This window comes from Pezoporus flaviventris, unplaced genomic scaffold (genome assembly GCF_033815535.1).
Source record: "Pezoporus flaviventris isolate CSIRO_AGI_PZ_B2104156 unplaced genomic scaffold, CSIRO_AGI_Pfla_v1 ptg000015l, whole genome shotgun sequence".
NCBI classification, from domain to species: Eukaryota; Metazoa; Chordata; class Aves; order Psittaciformes; family Psittacidae; genus Pezoporus; species Pezoporus flaviventris.
In genome coordinates this window covers 37,674,391-37,685,224 of record NW_026892563.1, presented here as the reverse complement: position 1 = coordinate 37,685,224, position 10,834 = coordinate 37,674,391, and the positions used below count along the sequence as shown (strand labels likewise).

The window sequence follows — 10,834 nt, the reverse complement described above, 5'->3', positions numbered from 1 at the left end:
TCATTTTCCATATCAGTGTTTCACACAGTGGGGATAAATGGCTGATGGGGGAACTTTCCAAGGACTATAATGAACCCTCCACCACCACCAATGTTTAGACCAAGCATTAATATTATTTCTGAAATCATACACTCATTCATACGAGTAGGGAAGTCCTGTGGCCTTCAACCTGAAGAGAGATGCTCACCATAGTCCTTTCTGCCTTTAAAATCTCCTCATCATCTTCCATTTCCCGAGACACCCTACCCTCAAGAGAGCTATGAATATTGGCTGAAATGGCAAGGATGATCTTTAGAGATGTCAAGACAATATGTCAGTGAAAGGTCATGAACACTCTCATGATGGCACCTGGCCCTACAGTAGAGGCTAGAGCTTGATCTTAATGTCATGGCTCCTCTAGTCCAACAGGCAAAGGAAAAAACCGGAACCAAAACACATACCGAAGGACGGGAGCCAAAGGCTGCAACTAGGTGAAAAGAATCAGGATTTTGTCCAAAAGACATAGATTTCAACCATTAGCTAGTCTGGAGGCCACTGGTTTAAACATAGCAGCTGGTCCTAGAGACAGACACACTCATACTTCCAAGGGAGCAGCTGAGGAGACATGCCTATCCTGTAATGCTGGCATACCTTAGCCAGGGTGGCCTCACAAACAGATCTGGTGGCCCTGGTACTTCTCTGTTCATGGCCCAGAAGGGAAACTTTTTTCACCATCCCCAGTTGCAGGCTGTTCCTGCCATCAGCCTCTAATCTGCTGACCCATTATTAAACCAGCCTCAATCCCACTACCTTGAGAAAGCAAATACGACTGGTGGAAAACAGAAGATATCATCCAAATGTACAAGGAAACCAGGAGCAGAGGCACTGAGCTATAGCCAGCACAGATTTTTCAAAAGGACAAGGATTTTCATGGCTCAGCATTCTAATTTGTTTGACCGTTTATTTCCAAGGAACACATCCAAGAGTGACAAGCTCCATTTATTTCAATGGGCAGCATATGCCAGCAACGTGAATGGCGTATGCTATAAAAGAGAATGGATGTTCTCAAGCTTCCTGGAAGAGCTGTCCTTTCGACAGATAAAGGACGTGTCAGTAATGGAAGCGCAGCTCTGCTCTGACAAGCCGCACCATAAAAGTGGCGTTGTGGGTTCCTGTGTTTGATGTCTCCCTATGGCAGCCCAGTGAGATTTGCTTAGGCTCTAAGTGAAAAATGGTTTTCCTAATATTTGGCCCAGTGCTAAAGAGCCCAGCTGGGTTCTTTCATCCTTCTCCTTCCCCAGGCCCCAAGGGCATCTCAGAACAAATGGCTGCTCTGGGGTGTTAGTGCTGCACCCTTGCAGACTTTGAGTGGGTATGTACCGACCCACAAATGAATTACCTTCAAATGATCATGTGGCATGAATCTGAGATGTTTACACAACAAAGTGCCCCCTTTCCCTAAAATATCATGACATGGCAGCAGTGGTTTCAGTCTTATTTCTTCTGACTACACCCTGAAGACAATCCTTTTCTGACTCTTGCCCTTCCAAAGCCCTATCCCACTGGCCCCTGAAAGACCCTGGGTCATGAGTCTCTGTCACACATTTAGCACCACCCATCACTTAATATTGTTTGTTGGCCTATAATACTTTGCTGTGTCATAGCAGTGTGCAGCTTTTATTTGCAATCATTAATGAATTAGCTAATATTAGTTCCATGATAGCTCTTATCTAGTGAGCTGTCTCAGTCATAAGGTTTTATGGGCTTGTCAGGGAGCCCTGGAAGTCAAAACAGAGTGATTTTCTCCTTGCTTTTCAGTGAGATGGCCCCTACAAGGGTGGGATGTGGGGGTTTTGATACTGAATCATTCTCCGGCTGCCTTTCATTCTCATCAAACTTATGAGGTTGCTGGGAAGGAGATGGGTGTTGCATGAGCTGGAATGCCATCCACAGGAAACCACTTCCACTTGTCCCTGTACCTTCAGCCCTGAAAGCAATATCTCAAGCCAGGTAAAGAAGAAGAGATGTTCGAGGCTCCCTTACAGCTCTTCAGCATGGAAAAATGTAATCCCAGTTTCTCCTCCAGGAGATGTCTGTCCACTTGTGCTTCAAAGTTTACTATCATGGATTTAGTCTTCAGTAAGGCCACAGCCATACAACACCCCTGGACATCCATTGTGCAAACTGAAGGCCTTTGCTATGCTTCCATTTTCCCTATTCACTTTCTCTTCATCAGGTGCAGCTTGAGGGTCGTGGTTTCACCTTTTACAGAGAAGCCAAACCAATGCTATTCATGCCATTAAGATCACCATCTGGGAATTTCATAGAATCACACAGAATCACAGAATGGTTTGGGTTAGAAAGGACCTCAAGATCATCCAGTTCCAACCTCCCTGCCATGTTCAGGGACACTTCACACTAGGCCAGGCTGCTCCAAGCCCTGTCCAGCCTGGCCTTGAACAGTGCCAGGGATGGGGCATCCAGAAGTTCTCTGGGCAACCTGTGCCAATGTCTCACCACCCTCATAGGGAAGAATTTCTTCCTAATGCCGAGCCTAAATCTCTCTCTTTGTCAGTTTAAAGCCATTACACCTTATCTTGTCCCTACATAGCCTTGTAAAAAGCCCTTCTCCAGATTTCAGTTTGTCTTGACACCAGTGAGGTGCTTGTTTAGTGAAGAGACCAACCATAACCTTGCACTGGCCATGGCTATATTTGGGGATATAAGTCATCAGGTGGCCTTGCATCTATGCAGCTTCCTTTGGGACCATACTTTGGTACCCAATGTGTGAGTCTCCACTTGCATCAGTCTGTATTCTAAGACAAAAGACACAGAGAGCTTGAGGAAGAGCTTTAGTCTCCTTTGCTAAAATGCAACTGGTTTAGTTTCCATCAGCTGCACTTCCTGACCACTTCTGGCTGAGAAAGTTGGGGCTGTTCAGCCTGGAAAAGAGAAGGCTGCATGGAGACCTCACAGCAGCCTTCCAGTATCTGAAGGGGGCCTACAGGGATGCTGGGGAGGGACTCTTCATTAGGGACTGTAGTGATAGGACAAGGGGTAACGGGTTAAAACTTGAACAGGGGTAGTTTAGATTGGATATAGGGAAGAAGTTCTTTACTGTGAGGGTGGTGAGGCACTGTAATGGGTTGCCCAAGGAAGTTGTGAATGCTCCATCCCTGGCAGTGTTCAAGGCCAGGCTGGACAGAGCCTTGGGTGGCATGGTTTAGTGTGAGGTGTCCCTGCCCTTGGCAAGGGGTTGGAACTAGAGGATCTTAAGGTCCTTTCCAACCCAAACCATTCTATGATTCTATGATTCTGGTGACCTCCACATCTGGACCAGTCAGCTCTGGAAACCAGCCTCTTCCTCCAAATGCGAGTGGTTGGAAGCAGGAGAGCTCTCCACTGAGAGAACCTGGCCTTGCTGCTGGGCTTTGGGATTTGTCTGCTCAGAGAAGAGCCAGGCTGTCAGCTCCAGCATTTCTGACAGGCTTCTTGGTGCTAAAGTTCTGGTAGATGCCACAGGCCTGGGGTGTCCAGGGCAGGGTGGGAACCTCTGGATTTAACACATCTGGGAGCAGAGCAGTGGGGTAATCGGATCACAGCAGCAGTAAACAGCGCTTTATGAGGTGTCAGAAATGTCCATTCATAACCGAAAGGCATCGAGAAGAACTGCTCGTGCTCTTCCTTGAGATTAAAAATAAAGAGCAAGCCGTGTGATGACAGCATCTACAGCAGAGAGCAGGGTGTCTCGCATGAAGAACAGCTTCCTGGCTCTTGTCTATGCAGCCTTAGCCAGCTACTTGTTCCATCACCTGCAGCTTCTGTGGTCTGAGACCTCAGGCTTACACCTTGAGGAGCGCTGCAAGCCAAAGCCCCTAGCACTGAGCCACAGTCAAGTAAGAGGTGGCAAAGGGCTCCTTCACAGCTTGCTCCTTGTGTAGGATCGTGGTCATTTGATGGAATGCGACCTTGAGTCTTGCAAGTGGAGCACAGTGACCTTCAGCTGCTCGGATCCTGATCACCAAAGAACATCTGTGAAGGTTATCGGAGAGCAGAGCTGAATGGGGATGTGCCACAGCCATGGTGATTTGCATCTGGACCTTCCTGGCAGAGGAGCAGCGATTTTAGTTACTTCTTTTCACAGTAGCAGGGGGGGTTACTGAGTCCCCGTGCCTAGGAGATCAAACAGCCCCCCTGAGCACCAATGTAACACCCCCCCCCCCCTTTCCATGCAGACCAGGTACCTCACAACAATGCCTCCTGCTCCCCTCAAGCTCAGCAAAAGGCTTTCTGCAGCTCTAGAAACCTTTCATCGAGGGTCTTTGACAGGCATGTCCCATGGCACCCAAGGATCACCTAGACAACCATCTCCAGAAGCACTGCTGGGATCTTGTTGGATGTCCGTGAATCCAGTGTAGATATGTGGAGTCAGAGCACCTACGGAAGAGACAGCTTCCTGCTGCCTTGGAGACGTTGTGGGCAGGAAAAGGGAGAGAAATCCCTAAATTTCCCTGAAAGAAATGTCCATGAGGTTGTTGCAGGTGTTTCTTTTGCTAGTGGACCAGGTGACATGCAGGGACATCGTATTCTTTGCTGGAGTATCTATCATTTTCAAAAGAAATCAGGCAAACCCCAGAATTATCCAGGCATTCCTGTTGAGATCATATCAAATCATATCAAGAGCAGAACTTCTCCCTATTCAGAGATCTCTCAGCCTTTTGCATGTGTGACTGGGTGAACTTGGAATCACCTTCCTCCCTGGGGACACCTGTAAGTGCTTAGCTGCCACCTCACCTGCCCCCCCCCCCCCCCCATCCTGCACATGGGACCTGGAGAGAGAAGGAGCACTGGTGAGACTAAGCACCCACACTGAGCTGCTGGTGAGCAGCAGAACCAGCTCTGCTCTGTGCATCACACATTCCTCCTGCTGCCTCTTTTTTTTGGGGGGTGCAGAGAGAGCCTGCCAGCACAGGCTCCGGACACAGAGAAGTCTCCAGGGAGGAAGGTGATTACACAAAGAAAAGTGGCTTACAGTCCCCATTTGGTGGGATCTGAGTGGAGAGAGACAGCGAACAGGGGATCAGAATGGAGAACAGGCTGCCAGCTGAACGGCGTTGGGGCAAGGTGGCAGCAAGAAGAGTCACCCCTGTGAAAGGCATCCCCTGGCTCCAGTGCAAAGAGGCCTGGCTCCATCTGGCCTCTTGTGAGCAGAAAAACCTTGTCCCCACAGCCGGCTCCTTCGCCTCATTGTCTGTGTGCTGGAGCAAGGATGGCACGGATAGAGACACTGGGGGGGAAGAAACAGAGGGACTAGGAGGGCCTCCCTGCCCCCCCTGGCCCTGGTGGGCCGTGCCTGCCATGCACTGGGATTGGGGTGAGTGGGAGAGAGGGAATGGGGACTACCAAAATACATGCACAAAACCCCCAGTCTGACGATTCTCCACAGGCTCGGTGCATATGATGCAAATTGATGCTTAAAGCTTATTTATTAGCTTGCATGCAAAATGCCAGCGGTGTTTTTCTAGATCAGTGGGTATCCGATATTGGGGGGGGGGGGGACACACAACGGTGGTGGAAGTGAGCATGGCTAGAGACTGTATATCCAGAGGCTAGGGTTTGTATCACGGGCTGCTCTCGACTGTTATAATTTGTGGCACAGATTCAGCGAGAATCTGATCTGCTGAAAATATTTGGGCTGTGAAAACTCCCACACTGTGACAGATGTCAAGTCCAATTAAGTGACTCGTGTCCAGGTTTCTGTCCAATAGGCTTTCCCATTAAATATCAATTTAAGAGGGAAAAAATGCCGCCCCCTTTTCTCCGAGCCTTTATCTTTTCCGACCATCTCGATGCTAAACCCTTTGGTACCAGGAGCGGATCCGCATGCATCTCCGCTCTGTCCGTCTGCCTGCCACCTTCCGCACACCTCCTTGGCTTCTTTGCCACTCCGCGAGGGGTGGGAGGAGGAACTGCACTTTCTTTTTGTGCGAGTGAGCATACCTTTTCCTGCACCGACGTTCCCCCTCGCAGCCGCTCCGAACCCGCTCCGAGATTTGCGTTTATTTCGTTTTGATTTTTTCTTTTCAACGTTCGCATTTCGCTTTTTCTATTCTCCCTCGAGAGATGCAGGAGGAGTTAGGAAGCTCAGGGACGGATGGGGGTTTCGTTTATCCTTTTTTCCCACCCCTTCGGCAGCTCTTGAAGGACCAGAAGAAAAACTAAACCAAACATTTTATTTCCCGACGGCCTCTCCCCTTTCTCCTGCCCCTCTCTCCGTGGATTAACAAAACCGCACGTTGCACCCCGAATAATAACACTAGAGAAGAAAAGGAGGGAGCAACGCATTGTTACCGGGGCCGCGGCCGAACAAAGCCGGCAACGCCGCGCCGGGCTCCGCGCAGCGCGGAGCGGCCCCCCGTTTTCCGTGCTCGGGGGTTCCGCGCCGGGCCCGGCCCGCGAGCTGCGGCGGGGGGGCAGAGGGGAAGGAGAGCCCGAGGGGGCGGGAGAGAGGGAATAACCCCTGCTGGTGCTGTCGCCGCATCCCTTTTGTTACTTATCGCGATTGGGGAACAGGAGGAAAGAAGAGCGGGGGAACCGGCACTTCCCGGCGCAGTTCCCCCCCAAAATATAACCCCGACTGGCAGCAGCTGCCGGTGCTGCTCCGAATTAGCGGGCGGAGGCAGACTTCGATGGGGGAAACGCTTTTTCTTCCCTGATGCATCGTAAGTAACTTAAGTTGTTATTTATACTCTGCCACCAACCACGGCGATAACATCTCCCCATCTCCGGAGCGCTGGAGGCCGCGGCGAGGGATGAGATCTGCCTTTTCCCCATCCGAGCAGGACACTTTTTCCGCTCCTAATTCATTTGATTTGATTTTGATGTTTTAATTTTTCCATGCTCCGTTGCCGGAGGGTCATTTGAACTGTAAAGGAATCGCCGAGGGGGCGAGGGGACCCGGAGAGAGAGGCTGTCCGAACCGCTCCGCCGAGGTAAGCAGCCTTCACAATGTATGTCCCTTTGCCAGGTATCACGGGCTTGCTGAAACGGGGGGTGAAAATAGAGGAGGGGGGGAAAGCATCTTTCCGGCTCAGCTCGCCAAAACCCTGCTTATGGGTAAACCCCAAAACGGAAGGGGAAAATCCAACTCAAACCTTTAAGCAACTTTCTTCAGGAACCAGCTCTGTAATTGCCCGTTTTCCTACAACTGCCCTCTTCTCCTGTGCTTTCGCACGAGCCCCTTAAAGGTGGTTTTAAACGTTTCCTATTCATCTATTTTGTTTTTCTTCCGAGAGATGGCTGACACCTGACCCGCGGGGTTTATTTCCTGCTCCTGCCTCCTGGGCCTGATCCCTGCTCCTTATTAAAACTCGAAGAGGAAGGGTTCCTCATGGCCCTGGCAGGCGGTGGCCTTTTCCTAGGGAAGCAAGCGCTTCCCTCCTCCCGCTCCAGGCCTTTTTCCTCCAGGCACCCCGGTGGAGCCCCGCCACGTGGGTCAGTGTCTCGCCCGGGAAGAAGCATTTCTCCTGCCTTCGTTTAATGTCTCATTGTCATTATTATTATCGTTATTATTATTGTTGCTACTTTTAATTCATTTTTCCCAACCGGGCCCGAGACCCGAGGGAGGACTTTGCCTGGAAACTTCGCGTGGAAATACTGGGCAAACCTGAATTCGGGAGAAGAGGAAGGACGCGATGTTTCCTCCTCCCCCAGGCTTGTTCCTCACCTCCCCCGACACCCTGACCGCGCACACACACGCACACCCTGAGCACACGCACATTTGTGTCCAAGGTTATTCACTAGTTGCCTGACGTATTGTTTTATCACATGCCGGCATGTCCACGGACGCGCTCGGGTTTGTATTGCTGTCTACATGACAGATGGTGCTCTGTGAGGCCGCAAGAAGATACGATTCAATTTTCTTTTGAAAGGCACGTCCGCACTTATTTATTTATCTAGCGCCCCCCCCCCCCTTTTCTCGCAGGAAGGGGAGAGGAGGGAAAATTTAAAGGGATGGAAAAGTTCGGCCGCTGCTTTTAAGCTTTGGTTTCTTTTTAAATCCCACGCTTAAAAATAGGCTCTCTCCAAAACATCCCCCGTTCAGGCGCTGGCAAATCGATGCCCGCACAGTTAGCAGCAGGAAAAGCAGGAAAGGTAAACAAAACAAAAAAGGAAGGGAAATGGAGAGAAAAGAGCAGGGGGAAAGCCCTGCAGATACATCAGACCCCGTACTTTGGATTGGGGAAATAAATTTCCCCACTGGCCTTGTTATGTTTAGGGAGCCTTGGGCTGCATATTTAAAAGCATCATGCCTGCAGCCCCGGCTCTCCCAGAGTGTTACCGAGAAAGAAATGGTTAAGCAGAGGTTGGAGGGGGAGGAAATACGATGTTAAAATCGGAAAAGAAAAAGAAAACTACCTATTATTGAGCCACTGGATATTAACTTGTTTGGTAAAAAAATACGGATTTTTTTATTGCTTTCCGGGCCTGTTTCTACACCCAAGAAAACAGGGGGGATAATGGAGAGAGGGTAGCTTCCTCTGAAGCTGCCGTCAAACATCAGTCTTTGACGGGCATGGTGAGTGCCCTGGATGGTGATGGTGAATGACAGGGCATCATTTATCCCCGGCATTGCTCTCGTTGGTGCTCCCTGAAGGAGCAGCAGCTCTCCCGCCACCACGGCCAGCTCCAGCGGGGCCGCGGCAGCCACCGGCGACGGGGGCAGGTGCCGAGGGACCGACATGTCCCCTTTACCCTTGCTCGCCTATTCCCCGGTAGCGGTGCCGGTGGTGGGACTCTGACCCGCTCTCTCCTCTCCTCTGTCCCGGGAAGGCTCCTCCTCCGCCCCCTCCAAGATGATGCTTAGCCCTGACCAAGCTGCCGACTCCGATCACCCCTCCTCGGCTCCCTCCGACCCGGAGTCCCTCGGCGGCGCGGACCCCCAGCCGCTCAGCTGCTGCGTCTCCGACCCGGAGCCCGCCGAGGGCGGCGGCGGCGGCAGCGAGGGCCGGGGCGGCGGCGGCGTCGGGGAGGGCCGGGTCGGGGGCCGGCCAGGGCTGCACCCGCCGCCGCTGAGCCGGGAGGAGAAGCGACGGCGGCGCCGCGCCACGGCCAAGTACCGGTCTGCGCACGCCACTCGTGAGCGGATCCGAGTGGAGGCCTTCAACCTGGCCTTCGCCGAGCTCCGCAAGCTGCTGCCCACCCTGCCCCCCGACAAGAAGCTCTCCAAGATCGAGATCCTGCGCCTCGCCATCTGCTACATCTCCTATCTCAACCACGTCCTCGACGTGTAGCGCCCGCCCGCCCCGACGGACCCCCGGAGCCCCGGGACACTCCCCCACCTTTCTCCCCGGGGCTTCTCCCTCCCGGTGCGGTGCAGCCGACGGAGACCCCCCTCCTCCCCTCTCCCGTTTATCGACGAGAAGTGTAAAACCGGATTGTTTCTTCAGGCTGTCAAGTGCCCCTTTATATATATATCCAAAAAAAAAACATCTACTTGTGACCTTAAACGTGTGACCCATGGGTGCAGTTAAAAATAACTATTTTTTATTTATGGTAGAAGGAGTCGACAATTTATTTTTTTCCAAGATTTATTTATTTTTCAGAGTGGTGGCGGTTTTACTTTGGATACTTCGTGCCAATTCGTTTCTATAGTCGGGTGTTTACACTTTCTCCGTGTGGAACGTTATGTTTAACTTTATGAGTGTTTGTTGGGATGGATACAGTGTTCCTTTTCCTTTATTTATTTATTCTTTTAAATTTATTTTTCCTGCTCCAATTATATTGCACTTGTGTACGACAAACCTCCCCTGTTTATATTTTATATATATCAAGGCATTTGTTCTTGACCTTTCCCCCCCCCCCTTTCTTTTCTCGTGTGGTACGGACAACCACTAGCACTTAACTAGGAGAGGGTTTTTTAAACACTTGTTGTTCTTCTGATCTATAGTTACGTCTGGAAAGTACTTTGCAAATCGTTTATAAGGAAAGTAGTATCTTTGTGAGGTGTATATGTGCGTGTGCGTGTGTGTGTACGTGCATGTGTGGGGGAGTGAGCGCCGGTGTGTATGTGGGATGGTATATTTTTAGGAAAGGACCTTTTTCCTAAAGAAAAAAACTAGAAAAAAAAAATAGAAAGAAAAAGTAAATCCAGGACTGCTTTCCTTTGTGACAACCAAAAAAAAAGATATTCTATAACCTGAAGATGTTTCATGTTCTTTGCTGTGAATCTCTTAAAACAGGAAGCGCATTTGAGGGGACGAAAGAGAAAAAGAGAGTGAAAAATAAAAAACAAACCACATCTGCTATCCAAAGATTTTAGTCTTTTTCAGGGTTTTTTTGTGTGTCTCTGTTGCTTTATATAATGCAATATTTTGTAGTGAAAATAGAAAAATCTGGTTTCTATCTGATGCGTTTTTCATATCTCTCATGAATGGTGAGCTGTTTTGCATATAAATAAAAGTATCAAATAAAAGCTGTTTTTTCCTAATTCTTTTTCCCTGTTGGTTTTTCTATGTGACGGAGATACAATGCCCTTACAAATTACAGGGATTGCAAAGGCTTCTCAGGTTGTGGGTGGAAAAGCTTCAACAGGTTACCTGCTTCTTCCTAGAGACACTCGGACTGCAGCCCCTCACCAGGGGTTCCCTGCTCCAGCTACTATTACCTGGCTGCACTGTGCCCAGCTCCGCATTGGGCATAAGACTGCTATCCCCAGCTTCTCCCAGTCACATCATGACTGGCATCTGGTCACACATGCCAAAGTTTAGGCTGTAAAATCTAATCTGATGTTTGCAAGCACCCGTTTAGTCTCATTGCTCTTCGATACATCTGACTTTGCAACCAAAATGTGGGT

The 10,834-nt window shown here is 50.2% G+C and overlaps 1 protein-coding gene across 1 annotated transcript; it reads left to right on the top strand.

The window, feature by feature from the left end:
* Positions 1–5,503: 5,503 nt before the first annotated feature.
* On the top strand, positions 5,504–10,468 carry NHLH2 (nescient helix-loop-helix 2). The gene is made up of 3 exons (XM_061454035.1): positions 5,504–6,701; positions 6,894–6,971; positions 8,812–10,468. The coding sequence occupies exon 3, from the start codon at positions 8,835–8,837 to the stop codon at positions 9,270–9,272; it is 438 nt and encodes a 145-aa protein (XP_061310019.1). The 5' UTR covers positions 5,504–6,701; positions 6,894–6,971; positions 8,812–8,834; the 3' UTR covers positions 9,273–10,468.
* Positions 10,469–10,834: the final 366 nt, after the last annotated feature.